Source organism: Sardina pilchardus, chromosome 14 (genome assembly GCF_963854185.1).
Source record: "Sardina pilchardus chromosome 14, fSarPil1.1, whole genome shotgun sequence".
Classification (NCBI taxonomy): Eukaryota; Metazoa; Chordata; class Actinopteri; order Clupeiformes; family Clupeidae; genus Sardina; species Sardina pilchardus.
In genome coordinates this window covers 26,321,131-26,340,541 of record NC_085007.1, presented here as the reverse complement: position 1 = coordinate 26,340,541, position 19,411 = coordinate 26,321,131, and the positions used below count along the sequence as shown (strand labels likewise).

Here is a 19,411-nt window from a genome sequence, read left to right as displayed (position 1 = left end):
TTTTTTTTATTCTAGCTGGTAATGTTAAATAGACAAATGTGGCGTGCCATATGTATGCACAGAATTGGTAAGATCATTTTGTGTTGGCCTCTTTTGCTGTCTTGATGGGGGAGCCTTTTCTGTTTGCATTGATAGACCTGAGCAAAGCAGTTGTGTTAAACCATCCAAACATGTGGCGTCGACCTATATAATTCCAGGTGACTTCAGTGATCATGAACTGCGCCCCGCTAGTGGTCTGTTAGCGCGCGGAAACCAGAGAGGCACAATCTGTCAGCTCCCCCTACCCAGCCTCACCTCGGCATCAGTGCACATCCCCCCCATCAATCACCCCCCATACATCTGTCAAGTCCGCAGCCTGTCAATCATCGCTTCCCCATTTCTGTCAGCCGGGAGATTTTCAAATACACACAAAAAAGTCTCTGCTAAATATTAAATATTGGGTGTAAAAAGAGAGGGAGTGAAAAGAGAGATGGAGATGGAGGGATGAGATGGAATGTGTGAGTTGGATGACAGGTGGGGATGAATACATCTCTCTCTCTCCACCCCCCCGACTCCCAACTTTGACGGGCATCTCGGAGGGGAGGCGCCAGCTACGGGCACAATGGAAACTGGGCATCACTAAATGCAGATGGACCCCCTGCCACACACACACACACACACACACCCCACCCCACCACCATCATCCAGTTGCCTGCCTCTGAGTCTCCTGCCACTGCTTTTACTTGGGTGGTTTGATGGCCACAGTGGTGAATGCCTTTCAAATCTATAGACTGCCAAATCTGTGCGCACAATGCGTGAGATTTTCTTTTTTTTATATATATCTCATGTGAAAGAAGGAGTGGATGTGAAATAAGATGTCAGTACACTGGCTGAAGCGGTTGCCTGAGAAAAGCGCCATCTGGTCACCACCTAAGACAAACGTTGACGGAGGCTGCATGTGTTTTTGCTGCAGCTTTTTCTTTAGGGGGCGGTTGGGATTTATATCCATAAGATGTTGCTTATATTTTGTCTGTATTGGGGGCTGTACTAGAAATGCAAAAGTCAATGGAGCTGTTGGAGGTTCAGCTCGTGCTTATTTCTTATTTCTTATTTCTTTGTGTCCTTCAAATGCCAGGCCTGCTTCAAATGTAAAATGCCTTTAAAATAGATCTCACATTTTAAATGTAGTCCTTTGATCATCATGTTTTCTTGACACCGAACTGAATCTGTAGGGTCTGTAGTTATTATACATCCAAATTCCACTCTGTAGAATTGAATTACTGTGTGTGAGTATCACAGATGTGTGTGTGTGTGTGTGTGTGTGTGTGTGTGTGTGTGTGTGTGCGCGTGCGTGTAGACTTAGGCTGACATTTTCACACAGCATCCCATCACATAGTGGCGAGGAGCACTTTTGTTCTCTCTTTCCCGCACGTCAAAGATCTTGTGTTTAACAGGGGCCTAGGGGAGCACAGCGAGCGCCTACCCAGAATGCTTGGCCTCGGCTCCTTTCAGGGGAAGGGGGATGATTTTCTCAGCGGCAGCCTGTGGCAGTTGCGTCACTGGCGGTATAATTCAGTGGTGTTTGGCGGTAATGACGGATAATCATTTTAATAGCAGTGAGCTTTACTGTTGAACTGTGGCCAAGGAAAACAATGAGGACCAGATTTAACCTTTTTTTTGTAGCGCTTGATGTTCACGGGGTTTAGAGGGCTCAAGTCCAGGGATGACGATTATATAATTTTATCGTCAGACTTTTTGTTTCGTTTTTTTTTAGTTCTGGTTTGTGAATAATGATGTTTTCTGAGCCACTGCGGTGAGAGCGCAGCCCACCGACTACTTTTTCGGAGGCCTTCCGTTCCGACGCAGCTGTAGCTGTCTTGGAGATGTTGTCTTGAGTTGTTACGGTGTGGGTTGGGACTGTTGTTGTGCCGAGCCTTAAAACAGCAGGCTCGACAGCTCTGTCTGAAAGAACACGTCTCCTTCTGCTTGTTTCACTGTTTCTTCTGTTCTCTCTCTCTCTCTCTGTGTGTGTGTGTGTGTCTTGTGTTTTCTTTCTTTTTCGGGGGGGAAAAAGAAAGAAGAGGGGAGGAAAACAACAACTTTATTCTCCCAGCTGAAGCAGCTCTGGTGGATAAACAAAAAAAAAAGGAAAAACAAAAAAAAACATGCCGAGTCGGAAAACCTCTCGCTAACGCAGAGCGCTCTCGCCCCCCCCCCCCCCCACCTCCTACCTCACACCTCTCCAAATAGTCGGCGAATCTCGACTCTTTATGTGTTTATTCCTTTTATTTATTTGCATCCGCTCAGGGGGTTTGATGCGGAATGCCGTGATGGCTGACACTGACTTTTTAAAAAAGATATCACACACACACACACACACACACTTGCGCGCAGAGTGGAGACGGAATAGTTTCATCCCCGGCGCTGTAATTTCAGTGAGGATGTGCCAGCGCGGGTTCATTCTCCGTCAGACATCCAGAATGAAGAAAAGGCTCTGGGGGGTTCTAAGGCAGGCCTCCGTGAAGATGGAGGGGAGGGGGGGGGGGTCTAAGTGAAAGACAAGAGAAAAGGCAGAAGAGAAAAAAACAGAGGTAGAAAGCGAGAGAGAGAGAAAGAAGGAGAAAGAGAGACGCAGAGAGAGAGGGAGAGAATAGCTGCAGTGGGCAGCCGAGCATGACCGGCGGTCTTAAGACCCCGGCAGTGGAGGTGGTGGTAATGGTCATGGTGGAGGTCTCAGGTGATCCCTTCCCATTTAGCCCGGGCCCTTTGGAGAAGCTGGGCCTGACTGATGGTGATTAGGTGGAGGACTGGCGTCTGAGAAGGGCTGGGTGGGTGGGAGGGTTGGAGGGGCTGAAATTGGGCAGTTGATAAAAAAGCTGGCCATCAGGAGTCAGCCACCCCCTCTCCACCTACCCCAAACTCCACCATCGCTCCTATTTGCATTTAGATGAGTATTGATTATTTATTTACTCGCTGGAGAAGCAAGACTCCTTTTTTTCTTTTTCTTTCTTTTTTTTTAAGCTTCTCTCTCCGCCGCTCCTTCCCCCGTTCCTACTTTGGCTCTCTCTTCTACTTCCATGCACACTAGATTTCAGCCTCTCTATTGCTCCCTCTCTCTCTCCCTCTCTCTCTCAAACTCTCTGTGTGCCTTCGCTCTCAGTCAGTCCTTCTCGATAATTCTGTCCTTTCCTCTGTCTCCCTCTGCCCATCTTTCTGTCCCCCTCTCCCTCCACTCTTTTCTCCCATTCTCATTCCCTCTTTATCTAGTTCTCTCCCTCCCTCCCTCTCTCCCTCCTCCCCCCTTCTCACCTCCTCTGCTCCCTTCATTCTTTTCCATTCTCATTCTCTGTTTATCTGTCTCGTCCTCTCGCTGCCTGCTTCTCCTCTGTCACTCCTCCCGCTCTCTCTCTCTCTCTCTCTCCCTCTCGCTCCTTTGCTCTCTTATCTCATGTCCAGCGGGCCACATGGACCTGGGCCTCTCTCCGCATTAGTTATTCTTTTGTCCAGGCAGGTGAGGGAGCCACTATCGAAAGAGAGAGGGAGAGAGAGGGAGAGAAGGAGAGAGAAGGGGAGAGAGGGGAAGAGAGGGGGAGAGAGAGGGAGACAAGGAGAGAGAAGGAGAGCGAGGGGGAGAGAGAGAGAACAAGAGAGAGAGAGAACAAGAGAGAAAGGGAGAGAGAGGGAGAGGGAGAGAGAGAACAAGAGAGAGAGAAAAGGAGAGAGATGCTCGTCTCACCTCCCTCACGCCACCGTCGCCTTATCCATCTGGCAAATGAGCGGCGGCCCTAATCGAATGACGCCCCGCACGGCGGGGGGAAATGGTGCCATTATACGGGGGGAAGTCTCGCTCGTGTCCTGGGTGGTCCTGCTTTAATTGACGGAGACATGTCCTCGCAGACCTCTCGAGTTTAAGGATTTCTCACGAAAGCAGCGGCGGCTTTGTGGCTCATTATCTGTAGAGAGGTGATCTGAGGGTTTTGTTTGTCATTCTTTATCACAGCCATGCAGAGTTGGGAAACGAAATGAAAGCAATGAGTGTTGTCCAGTCAACTATATGCCCTCGTGTGTGTGTGTGTGTGTGTGTGTGTGTGTGTGTGTGTGTGTGTGTGTGTGACCTCTGTTGGTGTGTGCCCCCTTCTCTTTACACAATTCCGCTCCTCATCACACACTCCACACGGCGCCCTCTCCTCTCCTCTCCTCCAAACCGGTAAATTCAGCTGTGGCGGAACAATGAATCGATTCCCCTACCGTGGGCTCGAGCAAAGAGACGCGGCCACTTTTAAATGGCCAAGCCCCAGTCAGAGAAAAAGGCACCTGGCTGGAGATTGGCCAGACCTTTATTTTGATTCTGACTCTGAAATCGGGAGGCAGGCGATGAATAGGCGCTGGCTTCTAAAGCTGCCAGTGTCTGCGGCACCAGATAAGAGGGGATTGAGCGGACGGTGCAAGTGTGTGTGTGTGTGTGTGTGTGTGTGTGTGTTTGTGTGTGTGTGTGTGTGTGTGTGTGTGTGTGTTTGTGTGTTATCAGGGTAAACGGCGCTGACATTTGGGAGGAGGTGATGGCTGAGCTCGGGGCACACAGTGTGTGTTTGAACTGCAAATGAGCTCTGTCGTCCGGGAGGGAGAGGCAAGGGCGTGTGTGTTTATGGTTTATGGAGAGCGGTCCAGGACTGTGGATGTGTATACACCGGGCAGGAGCGCTTTCAGTGTGCCGCATTCAGAGCTATTTTTATTTCATTCTCACAAAGCAGGGCCATGTGTGTTTTTATGTACATACAGTATATGTGTGTGTGTGTGTGTGTGTGTGTGTAATGTTCATACGTGTGTGTTAAACTAAGTGACTTGTGTTGTTGCGAGTTTACGGTGCAGCACACACAAGCATGGATGGGTGGGTGGGTGTGCATGTGTGATTGACAGTCAGCATATATTCATGAATGATTTGACATGTCAAAGCACAGTGCAAAGATGCACGAAGGATTCTCTATGGTTTGTTTGTGCACCCCTCCTCCACCTCCATCACCTCCTCCTCCTCCTCCACCGCTGTTGCTCTCTCCTCTCTCTGTCATCCTCCAGGAGAGTGTGCGAGATGGAGACTGGTTTATTTATCAGCTCGGTGTTTGTCCTTGAGGCCGAGAGCTCTCCTGGATCCATGTTTGTTTTTGCCTCCGCCTTAAACTGCATACATTTGGGTAAATCCTCCAGCTTTGCAGAATCAGGCAGAAATCTGGAGGCTAGAGGTTGTGTTGTTTGCTTTCTCTCTCTCTTCTCTCTCTCTTCTCTCTCTTCTCTCTCTCTCTCTCTCTTCTCTCTCTCTCTCTGTCTCTTACTTTCTTTTTTTCCTCCCCTCTCTCTCTCCCTCTCTCATGCTCACACTCTTTCTCACTAGCAGGAGCTGCACCAGTCGGGAATCCGAAAGGTCATTTCATGTGTTTTTGAATTAGTCACACACTTCTGCTTCGCGGTGTCATGCCCGTAGAGCGGGGGTTACAGCCTTGTGCAGAAAATCACACACACACAACACAGACACACACACGCACACACACACACACACACACACACACCTAAGCCACCACACCGGACATGTACCATGGCGGTGAAATTGGATTTGCCGCTCCTCGTTGCCTTTGTTGCGCGGCGGCCAGCGGTGCTCCGCTCGGCCCTCGGCCACTCGGGCCGCGAGTCGCTCGCCGATGAACTGTTGAGCGGCGAGACGCCTCGGGGCCGGCGCGGGCAGATTGTTTTCTTTCTCAGCGGAGGTTGCCGGCGTGCGGAGGCTCCGTTGACATTTTGGAAACCACGGTATTTGAGAAAAGGGTAAATATTGCCCACAGTCTTTGCCCTACTTAAGAATGCCAGCGTTTTTTTTTTTTCTTCTTTTTTCTTTTTTCTTTTTCTTCCTCTCCTCCTCTTCCTCCTCCCGACCGCGGCGCCTTTATATGATGACGACAAAAAAAAAAAAAACAATCACAATGACCTTCAAAATCCCCACCACGCTCCTCCTCCACATAGGTGATCTGTAATACCACTGTCCCTCCACAAAACATGCACATACCTGAGGGTGTATCAAATGGCCTTAACCCACTCCACATTCATCTTGGCATTCCCTCCCCTTGGGGAGCTGGTCTCCACCTCATGTGCCTTGCATTAAGACCACTTTAGTTGACCGTGGAAGTTGATAATGGTAGTCTCGCAGCGTCCGCCTCTTTAATAAGCGAAATAAGAGACGTGACACGGGGGAAGGACCTGTCCAGGGAACGTGGACTGTGTCCATTATCAGCGGCCGGCGCGGACCCCGTGGAAAAGGGGCTCGTTAGCGGTCAGCGCGTCAGCCGCGGTGATGGAGACGCAGGAGCGCACGCTTGCCCGGTGGGGGCGAGCCCTCAGGGAGCGACGCGTCCTGTGGCATCCCTCAGACGCCCCAGCTATTGATTCCCGAGGACAGGCCTGATCGGATTAGAGCTTCCGCGGACTGAACGCGGGCGCGGACCGGAGAGAGAGCGGAGAGTCGGGGCAGCGGAGAGTCGGGGCAGCGTAGCGCGGCGCAGTGTGCCGCGCCGCTAGCCGTGGCCGTAGCCGTAGCCATGCCCCCCCCCCCCTAGCGTCACTGGACACTGGGCTAACTCGATCAGCCGTGCGGCCCGCGCGTCACGGCCAACCCCCGTGAGATATTTCATTAAGACGCAGAGGAGCCGCCAGGAGCTGCTTTAATCGGGTTTGTTAATGAAGATGCAGTAGCGTTGCTGCGGAGGATGTGTGCTTTAAAGTGCCCTTGGTTTCCTCCAGGCTTGCGCTTTCTCACACACGCAGACACACACACACACACACACAGGTAGACACAAAGATACACACACACACACACACACACACACACACACTCATTCACACACATTCACATACAGAGACCTTTAGCTGGTGCACAATAGGGTGGTCCTACTTCCCTTGTCCACATCAGACTGTGAGGTCATGCCGCCTGACACAGAGTAGAACAGAGTACCAGAGACGGAGAAAAGAGGAGAAACCCCCCCCCCCACCTCTTTTCCTTTCTAGAATATTTGTTTTCCATCATGCTCTCTTTCTCTTTCTCTCCCTCGTTCACTCCGTCTTTCTTCCCTTCTCCCTTGATTTCATTGCCGTCCTCTTTGGTGGAGACGGATAATTGCATCTGGCTATTTGGGAGCCAAAGAGGTCACCTAAAAACGGGTCCCCGCCCTGGCACAGGCGGAGGCCGAGGCTGGCGGCGGTGGCGGCGGTGGTGGTGGTGCTGGCGAGGGGGAAGAAGAGGGGGGGGGGGAGGAGAGAGCGGGTTGGGAATCTAATTGGGGCTCCAGGTTTGGGTGGGCTAAATTGGGTGGAGCGTGGCGCCCTTCACATGCCTGGGGCCTGAGATGAATAGAGCGTCGGGGGCCAAGAGGCCTGAATGCCGTCTTTTGTTCAGGAGGCCAGGCACTCTAAGGCTGGTGGAGGGGTGGGTGAGTGGGTGGGAGGGAGGGAGGGAGGGAGGGAGGAAGGGATGGATGGAGGGAGGGAGATAGAGAGAGAAGGAGTGAGGGAGGGAGAGTTGGGAGCGGGTAAGAGAGAAACGAGAAGAGATGCCATAACCTCGGTGCCCTTGTCCCTGATGATGAGTGTGCTCCTGTACGTCAGAGGAGTGTCGCATATGGTTGATACTGTGCAGGCTCACTTTCTTCTCTCTCTCTCTATCTCTCACGCTCTCTCGCTCTCTCAGTCTCTCTTTTTCTCTCTCTCTCTCTCTCTCTCTCTCTCTCTCGCTCTCCTCGTCTCCCATCCCCTGTTATTTTCACATGTGTGCAAAATAGAGCCACGCTCCATTTTATGGACAAAATGAGCTGTCAAGTTGTGAAGCTGCATTATTCTAAAGCGTGTAAGGAGGCCCATTGTATAGCCATCGAGCACGAAACGCCACTCTACATATTCACTACTAGTAGCCAGTAAAGGACTTTCAGTGTGAAACCATAATTATGTAGCGGAGTAATGTCTGAGCAGGGTCTGACACAAGAGAGTGTGATGAAAACGTGGATATATACCCACATCAAGGAGAGACATGTTCAGTGTGGAATGTCTATAAGACTTATTCTCTTCACTTTTAGTTAAGGGTTATCCTCTCTCAGTCCAGCACTTTTGAGTTCTTTTTTTTTCTGTTGTTGTCTACACGCGAGGCTGACGCAGCGCTGCTGACCGCTGTCGTGTCGTGTGGTGTCGTGTCGTGTCTGCACTGCAGGTCCCCTGTACAGGGGTATTCTCTTCACTTTTAGTTAAGGGTTATCCTCTCAGTCCAGCACTTTTGAGTTGTTTTTGGGGGGTTTTTTTGGGTCTGTTGTTGTCTACACGCGTGGCTGACGCAGCGATGCTGATTGTGTCGTGTCGTGTGGTGTCGTGTCTGCGCTGCAGGTCCCCTGTACAGGAATATTCTCTTCACTTTTAGCTAAGGGTTATCCTCTCAGTCCAGCACTTTTGAGTTCTTTTTTTTTGGGGGGGGGGTGTCTGTTGTTGTCTACATGCGAGGCTGACGCAGCGATGCTGACCGCTGTCGTGTCGTGTGGTGTGGTCTCTGCGCTGCAGGTCCCCTGTACAGGTTGGAGAAGCAGACGGAGCCGAACGTGGCCGTGGACCTGGACAGCACGCTGGAGAGCCAGAGCACACTGGAGTTCTGCCTCGTCAGAGAAAACAGTGAGCACACCTCCAGTCTGCACTCATGCCTATATATGCAATGTATACCATTATTTAACATTAACACACATATGACTATTATTCGCTCAATGACCATTTCCATATGTGTGTGTGTGTGTTCATATGTAAATGGTCATTTAGCAAAAATAGTCATAGGTATGTTAATGTTCAATTATGATATGCATTGCATGTCATACATTTTTTTTAAATGGTCATTGAGCAGTAATAGTCATAGGTATGTTAATGTTCCATTATGATATACATTGCATACTTTCTAATTGAAGGACTTAAGATGCTACAAATATGTCTTGAATTCTTTTAGACGGAGAGCGGAGCATGTTATTTATGTCAGATATTTTTGACCATCTTAATTTCCCACAGGGTTACTGTTTTTACAGCTCACTCTTTTGTTCTCCTGCGGTCTGTCTTTATGGGTTTTCTTTCTCTCCCTCTCTCTCTCTCTCCCTCTCTCCCTCTCTCTCTCTCCCTCCCTCCCTCTCTCTCTCTCTCCCTCTCTCCCTCTCTCCCTCTCTCTCTCTCTCTCTCACTCTCTCTTATGTGTGGTCAGGCTCGAGAGGTGAGGAGAGCTCAGAGGAGGACCCTCCCATAGACATCACCACCGTGCAGGACATGCTGAGCAGCCACCACTACAAGTCCTTCAAGATCAGCATGATCCACAAGCTGCGCTTCACCACGGACGTGCAGCTGGGTAAATCACACACACACACACACACACACACACACACACACACACACCTATGTGCACACACACACGCACACATATATGCGCACACGCAACCACACAGACGCACCCACACACGCACACACATATTCACAAACACACACACACACACACACACCTATGTGCACACACACACACACACATATATGCGCACACGCAACCACACAGACGCACCCACACACGCACACACACATTCACAACACACACACACACACACACACACACACACACACACACACACCTCCACACTTGCTCCAGTGTGGCCAATCCAAAAGACACACACTCCATTTCTCTATAAGTTACGGAGAGCCAGTCAGCTCAGCTCTGTATTGCACTGCTGTTCTGTGCAGTTGAATCCATTGTGCCTGTGGTGTTATTGCCACCTAATGTCTCATTTGGCCTCTGCTTTTGTCACCGGTCTCTACTGATCGCAGTTTTGCAATGCTGGATGATTGAGAGGGGCAGGCAGCCAGCAAACACAGATTTTGCTCTGTCACCATGTGTCCCCTTAAGATGCGAGCTGCGTCTAGTGTCTCCTGATTAAACCCAAAGCGACTAATGACTGAGGCCTGTCATCTACTGTGCCACAGTCGTCCACAGTGATATTAGGTTAGTTCCTGATATGGATACACCCTCTAATTGTGTATGGTAGCTTTGTAACAGCAACCCAACACTGTATGGAGGTGTCTGTTGGGATAAGCCTTCCCTGAGGGCTTGATCATATCAGGGAGTGGCCAACCTCAGTGGTGCCCCCCCCTGCTCTGTAGGGATGGCGAGAGCTCTGCAGTCTGCCAGGGCCTGTGCCCTTGTTTTACCCGTAATGGATGTAAATGAAAAAAGATGGTGGAGCCGTCAGCCCCGTGCCGGCCCGGGTCAATAAAGCTCATTAACGGCGTGACAGAGAAATGGAAGAGGAAAAAAAAAGGAAACTAAAGGCGAAGGGTTGGGTGGTGGAGGGCGGGGGGGATGGCGGCCGGAGGGGTTATCGGGAAGGTGTCGCCTCTCGTTAGCGGCGGGAACAGCTCACTCGCCAGCGGGCCACTCCGCACAGAGGGGACACTGCAGGAGAGAGACGTGAGGAGACGAGAGAGAAAGAGACGAGACAACAGGACAGAAGGAGAGAGAGAAAGAGAGAAAGAGATAAAGAGAGAGAGAGAGAGAGAGACGGAGAGGCAGAACAAAGAGTATTGAAAGAGAGAGGTGAGACCAGGAGGAGAATGAGGAAGATATGAGGAAGAGGAGGGCATATATGATATGAGATATGTTGCCTGGTCTCAGTCCCCTGACCTGTTCATACCCAAGTAGCATATAGTCTTAAAACAAATGTGTTGTCCCTATCTGGACACAGAGATGTGTTAAAAAAAACAATGCAAGTTGTGTTATTTTCAACACACGTTAAAAAAGGAAACAACACAGACACAGAGATGTGTTGTAAACAATGCAAGTTGAGTTCTTTTCAACACATTCATTTTAAGAGTCTACTGAAAAGATTGCACTCGCACTAGGTTTTTAAATGAGTCAAGGTTTTATAGGCAGTTCACTGATACAACTCGATTTATAGGTGTTGACCTCTTCCGAAGCCTTAGTTTGTAGAACTGTCATAAATCGTTTCCATTCGTCAGTAGTAGACCCAGAGTGTGTGATTATAAATCCGTTAGTGCCAGGGTATGTGTGTATGAGCCTGAGCCCCTGTTGTGTAGCCTTCCAAGGAGCCTGTTTTTAGAACAATTTCCTATGATTGCCCTGCTGCTTCTCATCACGTTCGAACGAAGCACACTGTTGTTTCCTGTGCTCTTTGCTATGGCAACCAATTCCATATGGCCAAAGACGGAAAAGAGGGAGAGGCTGCGGAATGAGTTCATGCTATATTTTTTTTTCCCTTTTTTTACGCCGCTCGGTGCGTTCAGTATCCTCGGCAGATGGAGAAGTTCCCCTCGTAGTGTTCTAGTCTAGCCGATTCTCCTAATGCATATTAGTTCTCAGTGATCTCCAAGACCCTACCCCCCAGCCTACCTCCCCCATTTCAAAAATGGCTTAACACTCACTCGCTTTTGACTGATGGCTTCAGACACGCACCCAAAATGGTCGTTTACGGGCGCGCATCAGTTGATTATTCCGTTGCTGTGCCGACTGTGATTGACAGCCGGGGAGTATTCGGGGGCGCGCTGATCTTTGCCTGCAATATTTCACGTCGGCCCGTCTGATTGACAGCTGTCAGTCCCATCACCGTTGGGGGCCCCCCCTGTGGCGCGGTGTTTTTGGGGGGTGTTTTTCCCATGTGTGTTTAGAGCAGAAGAGATGAGGGGGGGTTGTGTGTGTGTGTGTGTGTGTGTGTATGTGTGTGTGTGTGCGCATGTGTGTCTCAGTGTGTAATTGAGGGGGTGTATTGCGTGGGTTTGTTGGAATAGGCTATCAAAGGTGTTTCGGTCATCTATGCCCACATTTTGCGGTTGTGTGCGTTGCGTCTATTCTCCACTGATCCAGTGGACCGTCTGGTTTAATAATTGAGTGGAGGCTTTTCAACAAAAAGGGTGTGTGTGTGCGGTGGTGGGGAGGCGTTGTGTGCCTTTGGTACACCATGTCTGTCATCAGTGGGCTCGCCTTGTATGAGCTGGCAATATCCCCGTGTCTTTGTTCCGGCTCATTGTGGATTCGGCGTCCTTTGTGTGGCCGCCGGTGGAGGAGAGCGAGGCAGTCCTTGGCCAGGCGTCTGCATCCGAGCACACAATTGAGGGCCCGGAGAATGGAGTCTGGAAATCAATTTGAATACTCCCGATAAGACGGTGCGCGCGCGGGGGGAAAAAAGAAAAAACATACAGCACAGCTGCATTCTCTCCCACTCATTGTCTACGTTGTTTTTTGTTCTCTTGTTTCTCTCGATTTTTGTTTGGTTTTTCCTTTCATCCCCATGTGCCTGTTGGCTTTATCGCTCTCACCATCCCCATGTGTTCGCTTTTTTTTCCTTTCTTTTTTTTCCCCGCCAGGCATCTCGGGAGAGAAGGTGGAGATCGACCCGGTCACCAATCAGAAGACCAGCACCAAGTTCTGGATCCGCCAGAAGCCCATCTCCATCGACTCTGATCTGCTGTGTGCCTGCGACCTGGTGGAAGAGAAGAGCCCCAGTGAGTAGACTTCTCTGTCTGTGTGCGTGCGTGCGTGCCTGCGTGCCTGCGTGTGTGCGTGTTAGGAGAAAGAATGGAGAAGAAATGTCAATCATATAGGTGTGTGTGTGTGGGGGGGGGGGGGGGGGGGGGTGCTTTGTGAGACCACACTACACAGTATTCCTTGCAGTTGGGTCTTAAGATCTTACCATCCGCATCATCGCTCATTTCCTCTCCCTGGTCTGCTTCATTGTCTCATGAAGCAGAGATAAACAATAGGTTTTCACAGGAGAGTGTGGCTACGCACGCACACACACACACACACACACACACATCCTCTCAGAAGTGAAATGAAATGAAGCCATGTCATTCTCTATTACTCACCTGCATTCCGGTTGTTAAATTGTTAAACTCCTCTCCCACTGAGCTGTGATCTTGCCTGGTATGGCTTTAAGGAGAAGGGGGTAGAAACCCATCACGAGCAGTATGTACTGTATCTCTGTGTATATAGTAGCTGAGGGGATACATGAATCAGCAAGGTAATTGCTGTGAAACACCCTAGCACACCAAGCAAATAAACTAACCGTAATGGAGAAGATGCTTGTGGCCAGGAGTGATTGGCGTATGGCGCACGGGTCTGATCCCATTAATGTGATAAGTGTTTCTGTTGATCTCAAGTTGGTCATAGATGCCTCATCTACACGCCCAGGTCAGCACTCAGATGGGCCCAGTGTAGTGTTGTGAAGAAACAACAGAGCTGAAGTGTTATAAATGCGCCTCTGTAGATTAACCTGGGCCGCCGTGTGATCATACAGGAGTCTGCCATTTACTTCCTCGTCTCCCAACCTAGTTCCGCCTCACCAATCACTGTGAGGATTTCTAATATCCTGCAGTAGAATGTCCGCTAGCATCTTTATGTTTTGTTTATATCCATGGTTACACTTAAAATGCTTGTGGGGGAAGCATCAAGGCAATTGGGTTTTTTCACATCATTGATTAGACTGTGCTCTTGCTCGCTTTAGATCTCTCTCTCTTTCGTTAAAGAAAAAAAAAGAAAAGCTTGTATTCTGCTAACCAGGAAGGTATAGGGTTATGAGTAAAGCCATACACACAGGAAGCACTTGCACTAATGTCTGTCGTGAAGTAGTAACAAAGGCATTTGTCATTAATTACCCCAAGCCACAAGGTCAATGAAGAACCTTTCCAGCCTTCTTTTTTTTACACATACACCCTCAAACATACACACACTCATCTCCTAAACACACACACACACACACGTACACACACACACTCATGCATTACCTAATCGTCTCAATATATGCCCCAGTATATTAATAGAGCTTTTAAGTTTCTTATCCAAACTTGAATACATTATATAAATCACAGTGTTAAATTGCCCTGGGCAAAATGTGTTGAGCATTGCATTTTTCTTAGAAGAACTTATTTATTTATTTTCCTCGGAATTGCCATTAAATTATGTGCCTGTAGGTGTTGCCTGGAGACTGGAGTCTGACCTTTCCAGTATTCCAGTGCTGCCCTGTCCATCAGCCTATGCGTTTGGCTGCATGTGTTGTGATTGATATAGTGACACTTTAATGTACTGTTTTCTCCCCCATCATATCAAACACATGCATCTGACACAATACTAGCACGGGCCAGGACTCAGCCAGGTTCACCTTGTTTCAAGTTGTCCTGCTGCGTTAAGTTCATGTTTATACTTGTCTTCTGTTATGCTTGTCTTCTAATTTGGAATCCCACACAAGGTGTGCTACGATCTGGGTGTGATTTTCTTGGAGCTCTTCCACAATTTAGTAGGCTACCAATTTGTTGGTTTTCCCATGTGTTGGTTTTTGCCAAAGGGTAGTTGACCGTTGCCTCGTACCTGCGGCTTTAATATAAATGGATACATATCAAGTGAGTAAAACCAAACCTTAAATCAGTGAAGTACTGCTTTTGTGATGAGGGAACCCTTGGTCGGGACCAATCGTGTCTTCCGGTCAGACAGGCCATGGGAATTCATCATTTCAGACGGAAGCTGGATTCTCCAGAGCTCGCTCCTTTGCACTCCTGTGACCTTCCGAGACGACTGATGGCTCGGCCATTTCAAATGGCCTAAATTGATCGTCACCCCCCGCTGCCTGGTCCCTGGGCCGACCGGGAGTTAGCCTAATGGAAGGGGGACGAGATTAGCATAGGCTAACCTTCGCTTGCTTATTGAGCATGCTGGCTGATTTAAACCCCTGCGCTGTGCATTAGTGCTAATGAATGGGCAGTGCCGGATGCGAGGCTACTAATGAAATATGAAGGAGGACCAACAGATGTTTGTTCAATAGTAAAAGAATATTTATAGAGCTTGGATTTTTATGGTCGCAAACGCAAAAAAAAATATTTGTGATTCTCACCTGGTAATTAATTCAGCATTAGGTGAAAATATGTACAGTAGAACTAGTTTATGCATTTTCAGTATTGGACAATTATTTTGTCTTCTACTTCTACAGTACCTTTGTGCCTGTTCTTTATTCTAGAAGTCACCTCACCTCTCCCTCTCCTCCTCTCTCTCTCTCTCTCTCTCTCTCTCTCTCTCTCTCTCTCTCTCTCTCTCTGCCTCTCTGCTGTCCTTGCAGGTCATGCAATATTCAAACTCACATATCTCAGCAATCACGACTACAAGGCTCTCTACTTCGAGTCTGATGCTGCTACAGTCAACGAGATCGTGCTCAAGGTAAGAGCAGGGTTCGCTGTGTTCACCTTCACCCTCACCCAACACACCTGTGCCACTCCTCAAATATGCATCTATTCCCCCTCCCTACATGCGGCAGAATTTTACATCAGATCACCTTCAGAAACTTTTCGTGCCAGCATGCTAGTCTGAATATCTTATTGTGGTATAAAGTCAATTGGCAACATGTATTGTGTGTTCATGCTATGCATTGTGGGTTCCCATCTGAAGGACTGTGTGGATTCACACACATTTGATATCACCTCTTTAAGATGATCAAAAAGCATCACTCACGACTCCTCTTCCCTTCCCCCCCTTCGCCCTCCCCCCACTTCCCATCCTCAGGTGAACTACATCCTGGAGTCCAGGGCCAGCTCGTCGCGCGCCGACTACTTCGCCCAGAAGCAGCGCAAGCTGAGCCGCCGCACCAGCTTCAGCTTCCAAAAGGACAAGAAGTCGGGCCAGTAGCTGAGAGGAACATACACACCAGCGGCTTCCGCATCAGTGTCTGCATCAGCCCCATGCAGCCGCAAGGCCACGAGGAAGAGGAAGAGCGGACAGACAGGAGAGGAGAGGCTAGTGACGAGAAACCAACACACGAGGCCGAAAGATTTGGAGAGTGGGAGATTGAGAAAGAGAAGAGAAGAGGGGGGGGATGGGAGGAAAAAGGAATAAAGAGGGATGGGGAAGAGGCAGCACGGGGAAAACTAGAGAGGTTGGAATGATGGAGGGAGAAATTTAGTGTGAAGGGAATGTTGAAAAAAGGAGTACAGGAACGAAAGAGAGGGTTGAGAAAGGAAGGATGGGATGGTGAGGAGAGGAAGTTTGGTTGGAGGAGGTGGTGGGGGATGATAAAGAAAATGTGTTGGGTCTTTTTTGGGGCTCCTGGCATTGAGCCGCTCGTCAGCCATATCAGAATAACCAAACTCTTCCTGTTGACGCCTGTCGTCGACGAACGAACTGACATGACGCGAACCAAACAACGGGCGAATCCTCGACCAGTGAGGAACAAGCAAAAAAGAAACAAACAAGTAATGTCGTTATTCGCACTAATGTTTGGTTGGGGTTGAGAGGTAGAGAAGAGAGGGGAGGGGGGTTGTCAATACCAAGTAAATCTGCAAATCCTAATTTCATCCACTGCCTGCTAATGAACTGTATGAAAAAATGTGTATCGAAATATGCGAAAAGGTAATATAGTAAAAAAAAAAAAAAAAAAAAAAAGTCAAAGCTGCGATGAGTGCGAAAATTGTACTGACTCCCCGCTTCAACCCATATATGTATCACAAACGTTAAACTCTATCAGACTGGTGGTGTACATTGATATGTAAAGGGAACATCCTTGCATTAAAGAAGACAAACAAACATGTAAATAGCAACCGCATTCAGGGTAACACGATAAGACTAAAACCTGTTCTGGCCATAGTAACTTCAGTGCCTGATACCGTTCAAGTAGAGCGACACTTGGGTTCTGTGGGGTGTGAGGGGTTTTAAACGATGAATTTCAATCAAGGCATTTCCACAACAGAGGTAGAGATCAACCGCGAAACCTCACTTTTTAACAGTGTGTGGAGGTGGGACAAGGAAGGCAACGGATAGATAACCAATTTTTTTGTTTTGTTTTTTTGTTTTTTTTTGTTTTATTTTTAAATGATCAAACAAAAATCGAATTATTACGTGTACTTTTTACTGTGATCTATTAATGTTTTTTTTTTTTTTCTCTGTGCATTGTATCTATGGACTGTAATATATCGAACCAAGCACTGTCTGTTAAACAGATGATAAAATGTTTGTTCCGACTGTCCTATTGGGCTGCAATTAGGGAATGTATGACATTTTTACTGCATTGTGTGTCTCTCAGTGTTTCAAAGCGATAACGTGCGTTTATGCTCTGCTGGTTCTCTGCCTCGGGATGTTGATTTTTTTTTTTCTTTTTTGCTTTCACTTTCGTCTCTGTTTCCTAACAACAGGGACCCACAAACAATGTAACCAACTCCAAAAGCTGCTGTCTAAATGGATTCAGGGTGTGTGTTCAGATCCAAACCGTGTTCCGACTCAGGTCTCCTACTGCCATGTTATGCTGACTGACTTTAGAGGATTTTTTTTTTTTTTTTTTACGTTTATTTTTTCTCTTCTTTTTTCTTCCCTCTGTGTGAGTGGAAAGAATATGTTGTGCTCAGTGCAGCCACGCCACAGTATTGACAGATGGATTCTGCTGGAAGAAGTACTCCCATGTCTGGGGACTCAACAGTGAATGATATTAAAAACAAAAGACATTTCAAATGAAACTTTATTTATAGTGTGGAAGGCTACGATGGACTGGTGCTTGTCATGCACCCTACGGAATCGACTTTATTTGCTACAGTACATATATACTGTATATAAGTAGATTTTCTAATTAAAGAATGAACTTGAAATTGGCCTTGTTTTGTGTTTATTTGTGGTCGTTTTCTTGTTTGTTTGTGCAGAACCACTTTGATCATACAAATCTGAATATGCTCGAAGAAGATATATTTCCAAAAATAGGTCCAAGCCTCTGGCTGGTGGCTAGCTTTGAGATATCCGCAAGTATCCGCAAGAGTATTACGTCAGCCGATGTATTTGTGGTTCCTGCCGCCGTAGAATGAGTCATTAACGTCAGAGTTGGAGAGGAGATGGAAGACTCTGAACTGTCTCTTCCTGCACTTACATGGCGTCCCTGAACTAGATACAATCAAACTTTATCCAGATATTAATGTCTCCATCACAACTTCCAAGCATGTTGTGATATTGTTTGAAAGTCTTATTTGTGTTGTACCCAAAATTGGTCCAAACAGATTTCCAGGCCACAATGACTAGTGGCAGAGTAATTGATTTATTTTATTGGCCAGATGAGATCAGATCAAAATGACCACCAAGGCAATTCTCAAAGCAATTTGGGCCGAGGAGAATTCAGTGGGGGTTAAGAAGAATGGCAGGTGCCTTGTACATTCTCTCTCCCCCTCTCCTGCTCCTCCCCCCCTCTCTCTCACTCTCACTCTCCCTCCCTCTCTCCCCCTCTCCCTTCCTCCCTTCCTCTCGTCCTCTCCTGGCCGCTGGCACATAAGTGATGTTTAATGAATGGGGCTCCTGAGGCCTCTAACACATGAACCGTGCTGTCAGCTCCATCCACGGGAAATAACCTGCGGCCGCTCCATGATGTAGTGGCTGGAGAAGTGCTTGCGACAGTCCGCCTGTCTACCCCTCTCCTCCTAGGCCTGCGCTAACTCACAAAGTTGATGAAGTTGCAGTTCATCTCCAGACTCCAGCTCTGATGGGGGACTCTGAGGAGAGAGAGAGAAGGTGCAGTTGAAGTCCATCACTTAATACTGTAATACTGATGCTGATTGGGGTTTTACAGGTGATAAAGTATTTAATTGGCCAGTAGCAGAGCAAGCAATTTCATGCAGTCGATAATATTTTTAATGAATAGGCCTATATCTGACTTGGACATAGTCTTATGTTGAATTAATTGTGTGTGGGTGGGGTGCAAATGATTTACAACAATTAAAAGTCAAGACAATATTATTACTGTATAACGTTTTTTTTTTTTTTGCAACATAATCACTAGCCTATCTAATGTGCCGCACTGTGTGGTAATATTACCTTAATTTTATTAAACAGAGACCCGTTTCGCCCCTTTCAGCTTTGAGACCCATAAAAAGAGATCTCCATCTGTAACCTTTGACACCACTCCTCTCTGCGCGTTTATCCCCTTTCAGATGCCCTTTCTGCTGGATCGCACACCTAACCGCACACCGTAGCGTCTTGTGTGATAAAGGATTCCGAAGCCTTCCCCCATATGGAGCTGCCGGTTTGCCCTTAAGACATCTCCCTGTCCCTCCACTGTCATGTTGCATTGAGACCCGTTGTAGTGAAGCAAACCTGTGAGGCATTGGTGAACCATCACAGAGAGAAGTAAGCGTTTCAGAATTATGTTCAGGGAGTTATTGATTTGGCAAGAACTGGCACATGTATAAATCAAAGTTCATGCAATTTAAATGTATTTAATAATCATGACTGGTGGTCTTCACTGATATTGAAGTCTGAAACTTAGGTTTACAGTTGAGAGATAGGTTGCTATATTCTGTTGATGGTATCTGACAAACGCAAATTACGCAATTGATTTCAACAAATTAAAAGTAATCAGATTTATCCACTCTGTTT

At 47.9% G+C, this 19,411-nt stretch overlaps 1 protein-coding gene across 2 annotated transcripts in view; it reads left to right on the top strand.

The window, feature by feature from the left end:
- The window catches only part of mapkap1 (MAPK associated protein 1), a 41,806-nt gene extending 24,163 nt beyond the window's left edge, over positions 1-17,643 (top strand). For both annotated transcript variants that reach the window (XM_062554268.1, XM_062554267.1), the window contains 5 exons: positions 8,560-8,667; positions 9,236-9,376; positions 12,394-12,531; positions 15,135-15,232; positions 15,575-17,643. In XM_062554268.1, coding sequence (XP_062410252.1) covers positions 8,560-8,667; positions 9,236-9,376; positions 12,394-12,531; positions 15,135-15,232; positions 15,575-15,697 — 608 coding nt within the window. In that variant the 3' untranslated portion in view covers positions 15,698-17,643. The remainder of the gene's footprint in view (positions 1-8,559; positions 8,668-9,235; positions 9,377-12,393; positions 12,532-15,134; positions 15,233-15,574) is intronic.
- Positions 17,644-19,411: the final 1,768 nt, after the last annotated feature.